We start from the raw sequence: 17,982 nt of genomic DNA, 5'->3' as shown, positions 1-17,982 counted from the left end.
CAACATGAGAGTTCTTCATCTGGAGAAGCGTTTGAAGCGAGCTGGCTCTTGGAATGGTTGAGAGGTACTTATGGTGCTAGTTTCACCTTTTCCATGATGAAACCGATGTGAACGTTGTTCTCCCCGCCGTAGACTCTGATGTATCCTATGGCTGTTATTGCTTTTGTTGTGGTGACAGGCAAGATGGGAACATACATGCGCTGCACAGGAACACTTTGGCGACAACTCAGGGGGGCACGCCACATCTCCCATTCTTGCTTCAGTTGGTTGTGCTGTTTGACACTGGATTACATAAAATGTAGGTAGTTTTGATGGTCCTCTCTGACAAGGAATAAGTAGAACATCTACTGGGCTAGCCATGATGGCTATGGCTTCCTTTCTGAAGTGAATGAGCATGCTAACCAGACTGTTTGTGAGGTCAGGTCCTGTGAGAAGGACGTTGGTCAGAGGGAGACCTCGGAATTGTATGCTGGCATTGAAGACTACTCAAATCTGGCCTGGCTTTTGTGGGTGGTACACCCCAAAGGATGGCAGGTACCAGCATTCCTCATCATTTCTCAGAGGTGGAGCAAGTTCTGCATGTCCATTCTGGACACCTTGTCTAGGAACTCCACTAAATGAGTTTTCATTTTGGGCTTCTCAGATTGAAGAGGCAAGAGAGAGGTTGCTCATGGTTGTTTGGAAGACGCTGCCTGCATATGCAGAAGGGTAGTGGAGTCATCCAATTCTTGGTAGCTTGCTGTTGAAGTTCCTTGTCCATGAGCCTCAGAAATTCTTTGTTTTCTATTAACAAGGCCAAGTCATTGTCTTCTTTGCTGGTCTGGAACACTGTTGCTCCTAAAACTGGTTTGACTGTTGAAGTCGTGAAATGTTCTTGACACGGTCTTGAGTGGGATGTTGTCCCATTAATGAGAGTGGGGGTTGCGTGTGACTGCTGAGATGAAGCCTGCGAATGTCGAGACACCTCAGACATGGCTTTTGTGCCCAATGTGTCCTTGGGACTAGATGGGAATGCTTTTTTAGAAACCCGAGAGGAAGTCACATGCTGAGATGTTGCATGCGAAAGATAAGACACCTTGGACTCGGCCTTCTTTTCCAGGACAGTCTCCCTCTTCAGACTGGTTTGGATAAGGTCTTTGTTACATTGAAACTCCTTTGTACATTGTTTAATGTCTGAATGTGCAGCATCCTTCTGGAGTTCTTCATCATCATTTAGATGTAGCTGGATGTCATTGAGGCGGTCCTCATAAACTATCAATTTGCGAAGTGCTTATTCATGTCATTGTCTAATGAACGGAGGTGTTTGGAGGATAACTCGTCTTTGAGTTTGTCGAAGAGTTGCTGCAACTTCTTTCAGCAATTCTTTTGCTTTTGATATAGCCTGTCCCAATCCTCCAAGAGGTTTGACTGTTTAATCTGCGTAGGCTTTCTATGCTGCCTTAAGTCATAGGCTATCTGAGGTGCTTCTGCCTTTTCTGACAGTTGGACATCCAATTCTGAGTCTGTGTTGGATTCAGGTATGGGGTTTGGCATATCTGATCCTTCTGCCATGGCTGGAGAAGATTCTATAACTAGGACTAGCTCAGAAAGTTTCTTGAATGTGTTATGAATTCTTTGAGTTCAATTCACTTGTCAGCCACTAAGGTGCATTGTAAAACTTTGTAGATGCAGGCGCAGTTCACTTGTCGGCCACTAGGGTGCATTGTAAGGCTTTGGAGATGCAGGGGCAGTTTGCTTGTCAGCCACTAGGGTGTGTTGCAAGGCTTTGTAGATGCAGGTGCAGTTCACTTGTTTGTCACTAGGGTGCATTGCAAAACTTTGTAGATACAGGTGCAAATCACTGATCGGCCACTAGGCTGCATTGCAAAACTTTGGAGATGAAGGTGCAGTTCACGTGCCAGCCACTAGGGTACGTTGCAAGTGTTGGTTAAAATACTGGACTGTAGTTTGTAGAGGAGCCACTAGAGGGCACTGCTTGTGCCTACTGTTTGGAGTGATTGGAAATGGCATTTTCCTTGCTGAGGTTTGTTAAGCTAACTCTCAGTTCTGGAATTCCTAAGGGTCTTTACCTGAACTTGGAACCTGTCTTGGACTTGGCTAGCTTGGTACCTCCTAAAGGGGTTGAGCCTTTCCCAATAATTCATAAACAATAGCAACAAATCAACAAGAACATACCTTAATCTCTTCAGCTGAACTGGATAAGAGCTGAGGTGGCGCAGTGGTTAAATGCAGCACTGCAGGCTACTTCAGCTGACTGCAGTTCTGCAGTTCGGCTGTTCAAATCTCACCGGCTCAGGGTTGACTCAGCCTTCCATCCTTCCGAGGTGGGTAAAATGAGGACCCGGATTGTTGTTGGGGGCAAAATGCTGACTCTGTAAACTGCTTAGAGAGGGCTGAAAGCCCTATGAAGCGGTATATAACTCTAACTGCTATTGCTATTGCTATTGCATCTGCCTTATGGTCCTTTGGCTGCCCAAAGACTTTGCACAAACAAAGTAAGGATGCTGGGATGGTTGGGGCCTCTTTATTGCCCCTCATTGCCAGGACAACTTATCAATAAAGTTCAAAGGATTTGGGAGGTCGGAACTGGACTAGCTGACCTTTTTCTTATTCAAATTTCATTTTCATGGAGACCATTCCATGAGGCTTTTACAACCACTTAAGGCAGTGGGTCTCAACCTTCCTAATGCTGCGACCCTTTAATACAGTTCCTCATGACCCCCAACCATAAGATTATTTTATGTTTTCCAATTTTTTTGAAAATATGTGTTTTCCAATGGTCTTAGGCGACCCCTGTGAAAGGATCGTTTGATCCACAAAGGGGTCCCGACCCACAGGTTGAGAACCACTGACTTAAGGAATGAAGCTTGGATCTGCTTTGATTCACTGCAACAGGTTTCTCTTTTTTGTTAGGTTTGGAAGGAGGAGGGGTTGCTTTATCATGCAATTCCTGGGTCCCCTCCCCTGGAGCTCAATTAGATGGAAACAAAGTAGATCTTGCTTTTGAACAAGGAGAGAGGGGAAACATGCTTTTCTAACTTTGCAGGGTCTGCTTTCTTAGTATATTAGAGTCTAGCCTGCGAGTACTCTTCCACAAACAAAAACAGGCTTTTCAGAGCAGATTGAGCCAGCCAGGTTGTAGAGGCTGCTTTTCTCATGCAACTCTTGGCCCCCTTTTAGCACATTTTCTTAATCACAACAAAGTCCTTCACCTCAGGAGAGTTAATCAGCCTTTCTCACTGAAACTAGCAGCATTCTTATAGGATTTCTCTCTTTGCTCCAAGAGGGGGTGGGGGGGAATCCCCTCAGCTGTTCTCAATTAAAATGCAAATGGAGTTTGGGATTCAACTTCAACGTCTTTTTTATTCGATGGGAGCTCAAATAACACCATCTTTTTACTGCTCTGCCTCAGGCAGTGTAGGCTTGCTTGGGGCATGCAGTTAACTCCACGCTTAGGAATCTCTTTCAGATTCATTATCAGGCATTCTTAATAGCAAAACTTACAGTTCAGTGCTAAGCAGTGATGTGCGGTGACGGTTATGGCTGGTGAGGCAAAAAGAAAGAAAGCAGCTTTTGGCCGCTGTCAAGAAAGAGGCTTTTGGACGCTCCCGGCAGTATGTCTACCATACACACACACACACACACACACACACACACACACACACACACACCAAAGAATCCCAGACAGACACACAAGCAGCTTCCCCACTGTGGACTTTGTTCTTAACCGACAGCGGGCAAAGGGAATAGAGAGAGGCGGCGGTGAGGCTACCTTTTGCGGGGAGAGCAGGAGCTTCGCCAACCGCGGAAAGGTGCCCTGGGACTGGGATCCAAGGTGCGCTTAACTAGGTGAGAAACTTGTGTGGACCCGCCGGGACATGGGAACTGAGGAAAAGACTGGAGAGGAGGGGCATGTGGAGAAGAAGAAGCGTGCCGAGCTGTCATTGGGGCTGCTGAAGCTTGTGAGGGAGTGGAAGATCCCAGGGCTGCGGATGCGGGGCTTTGATCTGGTGATTCTGGGATCACGGCACTTTTTTCCTCAGCCCTGAACTGGGTTTGATTCCCAGAATGCCTCTTGATCGGCTGAAGAGAATGTGATCCAAAAAGGAAAGGAAAGTGTCTGAATTAGGACAGGCAAAGATGAGAATTCCCACTTGAGGGAAACCCGGTGGGTTTAAATTGAAGTTCGCCTGTTCTTCGTGGCAGCTGCCCTTAATTAGGGATCCCATCTAATTCAAAAGATCTTAATCCATTAATTGGTGGATTCAGGGCTGAGGAAAAAAGCGCCGCTGATCCCAGAATCCCCAGATCAAAGCCCCATGTCCGCAGCCCTGGGATCCTCCGCTCCCTCGCAAGCTTCAGCAGCCCTGATGACAGCTCAGCATGCTTCTTCTTCTCCGCATGCCCCCCTCCCCTCCATTCTTTTCCTCAGTTTCCACAACCTGGCGGGTCTGCACAAGTTCCTTGCCTAGTTAAGCGTGCCTTGGATCCCAGCCCGGGGCACCTTTCCGTGATTGGCGAAGCTCCTGCTCTCCCCACAAAAGGCAGCCTCGCCGCCGCCTCTCTCTATTCCCTTTGCCCACTGTCGGTTAAGAACAAAGCCCATGGTGGGGAAGCTGCTTGTTTGTATGTCTGGGATTCTTTGCTGTGTGTGTGTGTGTGTGTGTGTGTGTGTGTGTGTGTGTGTGTATGGCAGACATAGCGCCAGGAGCAGCCAAAAGCCTCTTTCTTGGCAGCGCTTTCAAGAAAGAGGCTTTTGCTGCTCCACCTCTAATGGCGGACATACTGCCAGAGCGGCCAAAAGCCTTTTTCTTGAAAGTGCTGTCAAGAAAGAGGCTTTTGGCCGCTCCAGTGATATGTTCACCATACACACACACAACCCCCAAAGAATCCCAGACAGACAAACAAGCAGCTTCCCCACTGTGGGCTTTGTTCTTAACGGACAGCGGGCAAAGGGAATAGACAGAGGCAGCGGCGAGGCTGCCTTTTGCGGGTAGAGCAGGAGCTTTGCCAAATGTGGAAAGGTGCCCCAGGGCTGGGAAATAAAGTGCCAGCCCACGCTCTAGCAGAGGCAGGTAAAACACACACACACACACACACACACACATTACTTATAATAATACAAATTACAATTACTTACAAATTACAATAATTTTGAATTCCTCCCCCCTCCCTCTGACCCACATACCTTTTCCAGCTGTGTCACAGAGGATTTCAACTCTCCTCTTGTCTGCCATGATGAAAATGTAAAAAATGTAAAAAGAAAAAGGCAAGAGCTGCTGCTGCCAGAGTCTCCAATGGATGACTCTGCTTAACTGTTTAAAAAAAGCCTCTAAAAAAAGTGCCCTCTTCAGGAGGAGGTGAGAGAACCACGTCCCTCCTCTACATAAGGAATTTTTTGCCTTTTAACCCTTGCTTAACTCTGCTCAAGTAATCATAAAGATAGACTAAAGGAGGCACGTGGGCCTCTCGCCTCCTCCTGCAGAGGGCACTTTTTAAAGAGGCTTTTTTAAACAGTTAAGCACTAACCAGAGTCATCCACTGTGACTCTGGCAGCAACTACCTCAGCCTTTTTTCTTTTAATTTTTCTTTTCTTTTCATGATGACAGTGGTGAGGCCCTGCCTCCCCTGCCTGCACGTCACTGGTGTTAAGATACTTCTGACTTTCCATAATCTGCTCCATCACGTGGTGTAAAAAGATGATGATTTTACTCCCATGATGAGTGGAGATACACACTACTATTCCGGTTCACAAAAGCATTCAAACTGACCGGCTATAAACTTTGCATCCGGGCAAAATGTCCCAGTGGCCAATCAGAAACATAGATGTGATCACATGTTATGGAACTACATTTCCCATAAGGCAGTCTCTGCCTATATTTCCCATGAGGTAGTTTCTTAAAGGAGACAGTTCTTAATTCCTACATTAGCTATATACTGCTGGGGCAGCACAATTGCAATTTCAACAACACAGAATTTCTACTTAATCCTTTCAATCAATTTTGTTTATCTTTTTCAGAAACAGATATCAATTTTCTGCTCAAACAGGCACTGACTATTGTTGGAACAATGCCTTTCACGTACATGCTAGAGAAATGGCGATGGATGGTATTTGCTGAGCAAATCCCCAAAGATCAATGGATGAAGAAATGGTGGGAAATGAAGTAAGTAAAAGACACAACTATAGAAAAATATGAAAAATCTCTGGAATGGTGAAATGTTTCAGCTCAGTAAATATTTATTATTAGTAAAGAGTAATGGAAAGAGAACTTATTAAAAATTCATTTATTCTCTATTTCATTATCAAGTTTATGGTACATTTGCCAAGACATGCTCTCCTGACAAAATGCTCTTATTATAGAGAACAATAAAAAGGGAGATATAAAACCAATCAATTGATGTCTCAAATACCTTATGATGATAGCCCTGAAATTTAATACTGTTTTGGGGTAAAATAGATATATTGAGTCTTTGTTTGACTGTTAATTCATCCTGGCACTCCTTGAGGCTTTGGTCTGTCTCCTCCTCAAGAAGCTATTGCTGATCCCACCACAATTTTCATCCAGTATTTAACTTTTCTTTCTGAGGGAAGGTTGTGGAGAAGGTGGTTGTACAGCAGCTTCAGCAGACCCTGGATGAAGTGGATTATTTGAACCCATTTCAATCAGGCTTCAGGCCTAGTAATGGAGTGAAAACAGCATTGGTCATGCTTTTGCATGATTTTCTAGTAGCAGTAGGACTTGGGTAATTTATCTGTCCTTGCTCTCCTTTACTTCTTGGCTGCCTTTGATACCAGAGAACATGTGGTTGTTTTCCTTCCTATAAGAATACTGCTAGTCAATGTTAATTAGGAGTCAGAAATCCTACCTACAGCCCCTAATATATGCGATGTCACTAGGCTTGGTACTCTCTCCACTCTCGTTTAATATTAGCTGTCACCATGGGTGGGGCTATCATCAGTATGTTCATAATATTAAAATATACATCTCCGCCCCTGGACAATTAAATGATACCATTGATTTTTTGTCCCAGAGTTTGGAAACTGTAGAAGTCTGAATGCGGAACAACAGACTTCAGCTGAACTCTGGCAAAACTGATAAGTGGCTTGGGTTTTGGGGTTTTGGAACTGGGATTTTACCAACTTTGGCTCTGATATGTTGGCCCTACTCCAGATGGAGACATCAGACAGGCCTTCTAGGCTCATGATTCCTGATCAGCTTTCTAGTTGCTCAGAGGGAGGCCTTTGTACAACTTCATGTTATGAATCAGTTGTGTCCTTTTTGGACGATGAGGCGCTACTCAAAGTCATTCATTCCCTGATTACTCCAGAATTAATTATTGAAATGCAGTCTACATGGAGCTGCCCTTGAGGATTATGTGAAAGCTTCAGCCAGTGCAGAATGTGACTGCATGGACAGTTATGTGTGCCTCTTGGTTGACACATCTTATACTTCTGTTTCATAAATTGTACTAGCTGGCACCTTGTATGCTAGTTTTGACCTTTAAAGTTCTGCATATCATGGGTCCAAAGTATTAGATGGACTGCCATTTCCTGGTCATATCTACCCATCTCATCACACCGCTCTCCCCATGTGGAGTTAGCTCCATCTCTATTAGCATTTGGGAAGGCCTAAAATCTGGTTCTTCTAGCATATTGGGGATCCCACAAGGAGCCTATGCAATAGTTGTGTTATGTTTATATGGGTGTTCTCCCAAAGTCTTTTATTTACCATACTGATCTCATCTTTATTTATTTTTTAAAAAGATTTTTAATTGTTGTGATATTGTTTTAACTGTTGGTGGGTACACTATCCAGAGTCATGTTTAGTGAAATGTGCAGTCACAGAAATGTATTTATTAAATAAATAAGAAAGTAAAGAATTATTAAAAAGGGCCATTCTGTGGTTTCTGGCGATGTCACATTGACATATCTCCTCCTGTGCTTGGAGAGTTAAAAAGAAGGTGTCAGACTGGTCCCAGCTACTTCCTATAAAAGTTTTACTCCATAAATTTTGATCCATAAGTTTTAGATAAAAGGTACTTTTACTAGAGATGCTGGGTGCAGCGTTGCTGAGGCAAGTGCTGAGGAAAAAACCACATGAAAATCATATATTGAAAGCAATCTCCAGTGCCCAAAGCCCTGCCCACTGGGAGAACAGTCCAATCGGATCTTGTTCCAATGTTTTGGGAACTTGGTGCCTCAGGCACTGTAAATTCCTTTCCCAGGATTGGTGTCCTTGAAGCTCAGCAAATGGGCTTGGTTGGTACCTCTGGTTCCTTTTAGTGTCCATACTCCCCAATTTCCCATAGCATTCTTTCACACCCCCAGCATGCTTCCCCTTTCAGATGCCCCCTCCACCCTGGTTATAGCAGTTGCTAGCAAGCTTCAAAGAAAGTGAAGATGAGCAGCTGACAGAAGGGTCATCCAGCAACAAATAGATGGCTGAGCTGAACCTAAAGGATGAGATGCTGCATCTTTTCTGAAAGATGAATTACTGCAGTAGTTTGAAAACTCAAGAATATACCAGCCTCCGTTATTTTCCCATCACAGGTAGCCATCACAGGTAGCTATCACTTTATCTACTTTGCTCCATTTCCAAGACATAATAATGTTTAACTTATAAAAAGGTGAAAGTAAAACATGACAGAAGAAAACCAGAGTTAGGAACACTGAAAGAGCCCTTTATTCTAAGTCCAAGTTTTAAGCTTAATTCAGGTTCCGTTGCACTTGTCCCTTGTGTGGGTTATACAAAACAAAGCTCTGATTCAGGCTATCATATCATATCATATCATCATATCATATCATAGTTATGTTATATTATGTTATGTTATGTTATATTATCAGAAACGTAAATATACTTGAGATGCCTGCCTTGAGGACGATGCTCTTTCTTTTATATGAGGGATTTAGTCAATGTATATGTAAAACTGGGACAAAAGCTTTTATAATATATTGACATTTTTTTTAGCAGTTCAATTCTTAATACAACAAAGTGTCTGACTTTAAATCTTGCTTTCTTCTCAAATACTAATGGAAACATTTCTCTTTTCTGCAGGCGAGAGATAGTCGGGGTTGTGGAGCCATTGCCTCACAACGAAGAATATTGTGACCCTGCTGCTCTATTTCATGTTGCCAATGACTACTCTTTCATAAGGTTTAACTTGTTACTCTTATTTGCTTCTTTATTTTTTACTATTTTTGTTAAAAAGAATTTCAATTTCTTTTTGAATTCCTCAAATTGAAGCACCACTTTAAAACTTTGCACAGCTCTAATCTCTTGATAAAATAATGGTGACATGTGATAAGCAGATAGGCTGAATGAAATATCTTGATGTGATCAGCATTTTAATATAATAAAATTACTTTTATAAAACTAACTTTATAAAATGTTTTATTTATTTAATTTCTATAGCTGCCCAATTTCAGAAAAATGTTGATATTCTTACTGTAATCAGTAAATTGGTTTTATCTTCTCCCTTTCCCTTTTCTAGATATTATACAAGGACCATTTACCAGTTCCAATTTCAAGAGGCACTTTGCAACGCTTCTGGTCACACAGGGGAACTTTATAAATGTGAGATTTCTCATTCTACAGATGCTGGACGCATTTTGAAGTAAGCGAGAACTTGCTTCACAATGTATCATTTGAATAGCTGTAGTGAAATACATTTTTACTGTAGGATCCAGATACTGTTAGTCTACATTTGCTTTAAAAGAAGAAACAGATGATAAGATGAAAATTAGGCCCCTCTCTTCACTGTCAACCCTGTAAGCTTTCAAGTTCCAAACATGCTTGTAAGTTTTCAAGTTCAAAAGATTTAGATTCTGGATGGAGGGAAAGCAAATGCTAACATCCATATGAACCCATAGTCTAAAGGAATCTCTCAATAATCAAGGTATGCAGTTCTCATGGATTTTAGAGATATGTCATATTACCTGGAAACTGATGTTATAATAGCAATTACACAGAGGAAGTTCTGTTCCATATTTTTTTTGTACACTTTTAAGAGTTTTCTGGGTTTCGATGAGATTGCTCTTCACTTTAGCATCAGGCATGCACAACTGAAAATCTGGGCCCTATTCAGCTGTAACAGCTGAATTCTATTATCCTATTCATTCAAGATGTTTACCACAGTCTTTGTTGGTGCTGATTAGAACTCTTCTTGAATTTAGTATGCCTTGTCTTTCCTTAACACAGCGAGTCTGACAAGTGATCAAAATTTCCTATGTCTTTTTAAATACAGGGATATGCTTGCTTTGGGTAGTTCTCAGCCTTGGACAAAAGCTTTAGAAAGTATTACAAAAAGCCAAAAGATGGATGCAACACCATTTCGTCACTACTTTGATCCCTTACTCAAGTGGCTGGAGAAACAGAACAGCAATGAAAATGTTGGTTGGAATGTAAATTGGACTCCATGTAGGTTTTGTTGTATGATGTAATATATGCCCCTCTTTTGGGGGGGGGGAGGCATCCTTGTCTATTGATGCTGCTCTGACCATTTCAGAGAAAGAACTGGGGAAAAATCAGTAGCAATTTGAATTATAAATAAGAATATTTTGAAGTATACATTATTAATTCTATTTTCTCTCTTTTTAAATCTAGATTCTAAGTATGCCATCAAAGTGAGGATCAGCTTGAAAAGAGCACTCGGTGATGATGCAGTAAGTAGATGATGTCATCTTAATTTCATTATTTGGGATTTATTTTAAGTACAATGAAAATAGATCACAATGCAATCCTATGAAGATAGAATATAATTCTCACCTTTAGGCAAACAATAAAGGTATGATGGGGAAAAATAGAGAATCTGTGGAAAATAGAAAAAGTGTGGAGAAGCTTGAATTTTGGTGAACATTGTGTAAAAGATCAGTGCATTTGGAAATCCCTTTGTCAAATATTGAGCTTTCATATAACACACTATTTTTACTTGAGACATTTTTCATTTTCTGGCCAACATCACCAACATATCTAAATTGAATAGTTTTTTGGTCCTACCCTCAGAAACAATAAAGAATAACTGAACAATTCTGTGCTTTTTACAACAGTCTTTCAGTTTTTCAAGACAGTTATTTTATCTTCCTCCTATCAATTTTTGACAAAGAAAAGTTTTTCCTCATTTAATGGTGAAAAAGGACATTGGTACTTACCTGATATGCCTCTTCTAATAGGATGGAGATTATTCACTCGCCCGCGGGGTGGGAGGTGAAGAGAAAATGGGAATCTCTGTAACCAGAGAATAGTTTGGAGGCTGATTGTATTTGTAGAGATCCTAATATTGTATCTGAATTCAATTGTGTGCTCAGTTACATAGATGAAAACGTATATAGAGATATTTACAGTAAGGCGAAAGTAATTTGAAAACTATTTTCAAGGGGCTGTATCTAAGCATGCAACTGTCAATGTAATTGTCACCTTGAATTTACAGTACAACTGGACTGTGAGTGAAATGTATTTATTTAAATCAACCATCGCCTATGCCATGCAGAAGTACTTTTTAGAAATCAAGACTAAAACAGTGCTGTTTCAGTAAGTATATTTCCTTTTATTTTCAATGGGGATTACTTTTATACTATTTCATGACAATAGTGTCTGCAAGGGGAGCTCAAACAAGGCAAAATAACACTCCATTTATGGTGAAGTGCCCTTCAGTTGCACTGCCATGACTTTCATTTTGCCTTTCTTCTCTGAATAAACTATTGATCTCTGATTACACACACACCACACACACACCACACACACACACACACCACACACCACACATATAGTGTGTATGCGCGTGTTTCATATGAGTATATATTATGTACCCTCACACATTCTAGACTACATTAATCCAGGGCAGAAACAGAATAGTATATGGTAACAGTCATAATATATTCCATAATATATTTAATATAAAAATATCTAAAAAAAAAAAAAAAAAAATCTATTTAAATGTACCAGGTTGCAGTTTGGGGTCAGCATAGCCCCAGGACTTTTCCAGTGCCTAATGGAGTGGCTATTGCATGGGATCCCAGGGGTGATGCCATACTTTGATGATGTTTTTATATCAGGAGAGTCAATAGGCCAGTTGATGGAACGCGTGCACGAGACCTTGGGGAGGTTCCAGGAAAAAGGACTCAAAGTAAACCCTAATAAATGCAAAATCGGCGTAAGACAGGTAGAGTTCCTGGGCTACCTAATAGATAGGTTGGGTATCCACCTGACCAACAGCAAGGTGAACGCCATTAAGAACGCTCCCACCCCAAAGAATAAGGCAGAACTACAAGCCTTTTTGGGACTGTTACATTTCTACAGCATTTTTTTACAACAGAAGACCATCATTGCTGAGCCACTGCACAATCTCCTGGGGAAGATGACACCATGGACTTGGGGACGGAGGGAAGACCAAGCATTCGCAGCAGCTAAAGACCTCCTCTCATCTGACAGCATCCTTATTCAATACAACCACACATTGCCGGTCCGGATCACCTGTGATGCTTCCCCTTTCGGAGTTGGGGTGGTCCTCAGCCACCGCTTACCAGATGGAACAGAAGCACCAATAGCATATTATTCAAAGACCCTGTCACCGGCTGAGCGCAACTACAGCCAAATTGATAAAGAGGCCTTGGCCGTGGTGGCAGGAATCAAGCAGTTCCACGAGTACATATACAGAAGACATTTCGAGGTAGTGATCGACCATAAGCCCCTATTAGGATTCTTCGCCGGCAACCAACAGACCCCTCCATACATGTCCCAGAGAATGACCAGATGGGTCATTTTCCTCACTGCGTACCACTGTGAGCTGATCCACCAACCTGACAAAAACATCAGCCACGCCGATGCTCTCAGCCACTGCACACTGCCAGAACTAGTGGAAGACCCCATACCCACCACCCAAGTACTGCTGATCGACATCAACCCAACCAGCCCAGTAACTTCCAGAGATATTGCAGAACACACCCAAAAGGACAAAATATTATGGAAAGTTCTGAACTGGATGTTGAGGGGGTGGCCACAGGAGAGACTGGGGGAGGAGTACCAGAGTTACCACAGCAAGCAAACCAAACTGTCAATCATAAAAGGCTGTGTGTTGTGGGGAGAAAGGGTCATTGTTCCCCAAAAGCTTTGGAGGAGAGCCATGGACGTGTTACACGTGGGGCACCCTGGGATCATCAGAATGAAGGCATTAGCCCAGAGCTGCATCTGGTGGCCCCAGATGGACATTACCGAGTGAGTGGCCATATGCAAACTCTGCCAGGAATGTGACCAGCGCCACCACGGGCACCCACTCATGAATGGGAAGCAGCCAAGGGACTCTGGTCCCGCATACACATTGATTTTGCAGGGCCAGTAGAAGGACAAACATTCCTAATTGCCGTGGGTGCATACTCCAAATGGCTAGAAGTAATCATTATGCAGACAACCATGGCAGTAGCCACTGTCCAAGCCCTCCGATGACTCTTCGCCACCCAGTCTACCTGACATCCTGGTTTCCGATAACGGCCCACAACTGACAGCCAAGACCATGGAGGCATTCCTCACCCAGCAAGGGATCCAGCACATACTCATCTCTCCTTTCCACCCAGCAAGCAATGGGCAGGTGGAGCAGATGATGAGACTAACCAAGGAAACCCTCACCCAAATGGGCCCAGGGAATTGGCAGGAAAAAGTCAACCAGTTCCTCCTCACTCAACACATCACCCCCCCATATGACCACCAACAAGAGCCCAGTGGAGTTGGGCTAATAGGAAGAAGGCTGAGATCATGACTTGACCGATATCACCCAGACTACCTCATACGGCCCATGCGGGCATTCAACATACAGGACCAGGTATTCACACACAGCTATGTGGGGTACCTGACCTGGCTGGTGGGCCGAGTCATGGCTGTCACTGGCCCCAAGTCATACCACATTGAGCTGGAGGACGGGCAAATCTGGAGGAGGCATATTGCCCAACTCACACTACCTGGGGGACACCAAGCTGAAGAAACAGGGTGACTGGACTGCGAGTGGACGGCCAGAGCAACCTTCAAAGAACCTGAGATCTCCGCCCTGAGTAGCACGCTCAACTGCTGGCTGGGAAGCAGATGACTGGGAACCAGGTCTACCCAGTGGCCCAACAAGAGAACTACACACCGGCCCAACAAGGGAACTACACGCCAACCCAGCTGCAACCACTTATCTGGGATTGAGGGCGTCCAGCGGGAAGCGATGGTCTTGGAAGCCGAAGGAACTAGGCCGGAATTCGACTCGCAGGCCGAGGAGCTCCAGAAGGTTCCTTCCCAGGAAGCTGGAGTAACAGCAGATTTGACTGCTGCAGCCGAGATCCCGGGGACAAGTGAACTGTGCAGGTCCAGCAGGAAGTTGGCGTGCCCCGCCTACCTGGAGGTCTACATCACATACGTTGACGGGGGATTGGACACTGTTCATTCTAGGGGGGAGGTGTGTTACGTCTGTATGTACGTCAGAAATCTACATCAGTTTTCATGCTTGCTGCGGATTGGCTAGAATCTACATAAGATGTCATACTCGCCACGGATTGGCTGTCCCAACTGCAAGAAATTTGAACTGCTGTCATTGGCTGGCTTGTTTGCCTGGAGCTCCTTAAAGGGTGAACTCTGGCAGCCCAGCCGGCAGAGCGAAGTCACATTTTGCTGGAAATAAAAAGTGCTGAAATCACTAGCTACTCTCACCTGCTGCATTCGCACTGATCTAACAAGTGTAATAGTGTAATAGATGGGATTAGCTTTAATTGTAAATGCTTAATTAATTAAATACTTTATTAATTATAGAAATTCTATTTCTGTTTGAAAACAGGAGAGAAAAAGTAATTTCTCTTCGCCTACAATCCCAGTTGAGCTCTATTTTCCATACTCCTAGAACACAGGAATCAATCTCATAGCATCATGATGCTGTCATATGTTTAGCAACATTTTTCCCATTCACAGAACTGGGGTGGTCATGGCTTGTGCTGGATGCTTCGGGCCTGCAGACCGCCAGTTTGACATCCTTGTCCTAGAATGTTTCATATGGCTCACCTGAGCAATGGAAAAAGGGGGAGAAAGGAGAAAAGGAAAAGAAGGAAAGTGGGAAATATTGTCAAGAAAATAGAATATATAGATAATAGAAAACATTATTTTTCTCATTTATTTTCTCATTATTATCTATTATAATAGAAGGATATAGAGGAAAATATCTGATATGAAAATACATATGACTCGGACAAGATGTTGCTTTACTCTTTCTAATAATTTGTGTAAGGCTGCCAGAAGTATAGACTCAAATAATTTGATCCTGAAGGAAAAAAATCGTATTTTCTATGTAAAGAATATTAAGTTAATTTTAGTTATTGGTGTCCATTTATTTAGATATTTCATAAGAAGATTAAATATGTATTTTTTGGATTATTTGAGCTCTTTTTCCACCTTTTTGTATATATAAATAAATATTATGTAGTCAGTGTTTGCAATCAACATATTCTAATGACAATGGGAGGGATCCCTTTGTTGGCATATAATTTGGATCAAATATTAACACAGATAGTTCTAAGCCTGAATATTTCTAATCAATATAAATTTCTCTCCCACCAGAACAGATAATGTCCATGTGAGTCCTGTGACAGAGAGGATCTCCTTTTATTTTACAGTCAGCATGCCAACAAATATTTCAGAATTGGTTCCTAAATCTGAAGTGGAAGAAGCAATCAGGTGAAACTTTGGACTGTAAATAAATCAATAGGGTCAGGGTGATTTGTACTTGGATGGGATATCTTTAGGGAATATCAGGACTATACATTTAAGATTGTTAAGTCAAAAAACATCCCAGAAGAATCATGGTAGTAAACTACTTCTGTGTTGTTTTCAAGGAAACCTGTCATCAGTCAAAACGCAACAACTTTCTAAATGCAGGAAAATAGAGTAAAGATTGTATGAGTAATTTGAAAAAATGGCATACAGGCAACATTAAATTATCTTGCTTTGTGCGTATAATCAAGCTCAGAATGGGAAAGCCACATAATATTGATGTTAATAAGTTGATCAACATCATTGGTGTATGGATATACATACACCATACATACATATAACATACAAAACATGATTTTTTTCCAGAGTGAAATAAGAATGAGAAAATCAACAAAAATAGCCTATTTCCAGTGTTGAGTCATGTATATAATAATTATCATCTTATATATTGTGATAATAGAACAACAGAATGCAGTCTAATGGCATTACATTTTAATACTAAGATCAGATCTAATGTAACAAATTTCTTCTTGTAATTCATTAAATATTGAAATTTGATAGCAATACCTACTACATATCAACATCCACCCTCCAAATTCAATAGAGCAAATAGATCAAAGTATGTTCACATTGTATTGAACTATCAGACTGCAATCACATATAAATTTAGGTAAATAAATTATAATGAATGTGACATACGACTGAAAAATAAAAACTGAATTACAAGGCAAACAAAATAAGAATGTCTTCTACCACTTTAGAATAGTTTAAAAGTCTAAAACATTTAAATATACTACAGTGTCAGGAAAGATGAAAATTGTCAATGGGGTCTCCATAAATAGTGAATGTATAACTTTTTATTTATTGATAAAATGTAAAAGGCCAAACTAAACAGCAGAAATTCTGAGAGAGAGAAAGGAGGGAGGGAGGGAGGAAGGAAGGAAGGACATCTAATACTTGTTATATATATCACTGCAGGTTCACTTTACAATTGCAAAATAAACACTTTAGTAGAATGCCTAGAAATATTTTAAAGAAAATTTCCAACTTAATTTACAGTCTGTCTCGGGACCGAATCAATGAAGCTTTCAGACTGACTGATCAAACTTTGGAATTTGTTGGCCTCTTACCAACATTGGCACCACCTTATGAATCACCCATAACGGTATGGCTTGTAGTATTTGGAGTTGTGATTGGTATCGTAGTGATTGGAATCATCACCTTGATCATTATTGGACAGAAAGATCGAAAAAAGTAAGTGCTATTTATGGATCTTTAGTCTTAAATCAAGGTTCATTTTGTACAATATATGACAGTGTTTCTCAACCTTATGAATTTTAAGATAGGTGGACTTCAACTGCCAGAATTCCTCAGCCATCTCCTTTCTCAGTTCATGTATCTCACTGGTATTTTTAACCAATACCTACCATGTTTCAAATGTTTGTCAAGACTGATATTAAGCAGAAGTTTACTAGAAAAACACTGTATTTTCTGTGCACATGCTGATAGTTTTTAAATAGTTAAATACTAATCAATGTATTATTTTTATGTGCAGGAAAAAGCAGGCAGCAAAAACTGATGCCATTGAAACTGCTGCCATTCATGAAGATTGTGGACAAAGTAATTCAACATTTCAACTTGATGAAGCTGCCACAACAACTTTCTAAAAAGCAACCAAGTAAATGGACATGCCTACGTATCTTTGCATGTTTGTGACCAACACACTAACATACAAAGGGACACATTAATATAAATAATGCTAAAAATAAAGCCTCTGTAAACCAGAAATGGATTTATGGAGAATGGATGAATTCATGTAAGTCAGTTAATATTCTGCCCCGCCGTTTTTTGTTTTTTGTTTAAATTAACTAAGCAGTTGTGGGTTGCCATTTCTGGCTCAAAACACTTGATAATTTTTTTTTCAAGAATATACTTCCTATGAAAATATGAAAAATAAAAAATCATGGAAAAAGAGACAGACATTTAAAACAGGGAAGATAGGGATGGATTTTTTTAAGAGTCAAGAACTTTTGTAAACTATTGTAAACCGATACTTTACAACAGAAAAAATAATTTTTTAGAAGTTTTCAATTTTTAACAAAAAAAATCATGGACATGGAGATTGATATTATAGTTGTTATAAACAGTACATGCTCACATATGGAATTACCTGAGACAACAACTTGAAAGCAGCAAAGTAGTTTATTAAAGTATTTGGAAATATGGGTGCAACAAAGGTGAACACAGAACAAAGCAT

The 17,982-nt window shown here is 41.4% G+C and overlaps 1 protein-coding gene across 2 annotated transcripts in view; it reads left to right on the top strand.

Annotated features, from left to right (window-relative positions):
- Positions 1 to 17,536, top strand: part of ACE2 (angiotensin converting enzyme 2) — a 38,935-nt gene extending 21,399 nt beyond the window's left edge. The window contains exons 10-18 of one of the 2 annotated variants that reach the window (XM_087726247.1): positions 6,020 to 6,164; positions 9,057 to 9,155; positions 9,493 to 9,615; positions 10,246 to 10,418; positions 10,605 to 10,663; positions 11,428 to 11,528; positions 15,573 to 15,689; positions 16,785 to 16,979; positions 17,281 to 17,536. In XM_087726247.1, the coding sequence (XP_087582373.1) occupies positions 6,020 to 6,164; positions 9,057 to 9,155; positions 9,493 to 9,615; positions 10,246 to 10,418; positions 10,605 to 10,663; positions 11,428 to 11,528; positions 15,573 to 15,689; positions 16,785 to 16,979; positions 17,281 to 17,392 (1,124 nt within the window). In that variant the 3' untranslated portion in view covers positions 17,393 to 17,536. Of the gene's footprint in view, positions 1 to 6,019; positions 6,165 to 9,056; positions 9,156 to 9,492; positions 9,616 to 10,245; positions 10,419 to 10,604; positions 10,664 to 11,427; positions 11,529 to 12,312; positions 12,374 to 15,572; positions 15,690 to 16,784; positions 16,980 to 17,280 lie in introns of those variants that run through there. The other variant, XM_087726248.1, reaches the window with a different exon arrangement.
- The last annotated feature ends 446 nt before the right edge of the window (positions 17,537 to 17,982 follow it).

Source organism: Thamnophis sirtalis, unplaced genomic scaffold, assembly GCF_051295495.1.
Source record: "Thamnophis sirtalis isolate CommonGarterSnake01/CBP01778 unplaced genomic scaffold, rThaSir2_p1.2 scaffold_12, whole genome shotgun sequence".
In the NCBI taxonomy this organism is placed as follows: Eukaryota; Metazoa; Chordata; class Lepidosauria; order Squamata; family Natricidae; genus Thamnophis; species Thamnophis sirtalis.
Note: the sequence above shows the minus strand (reverse complement) of the source record. Positions and strands in the feature narration are given on the sequence as shown.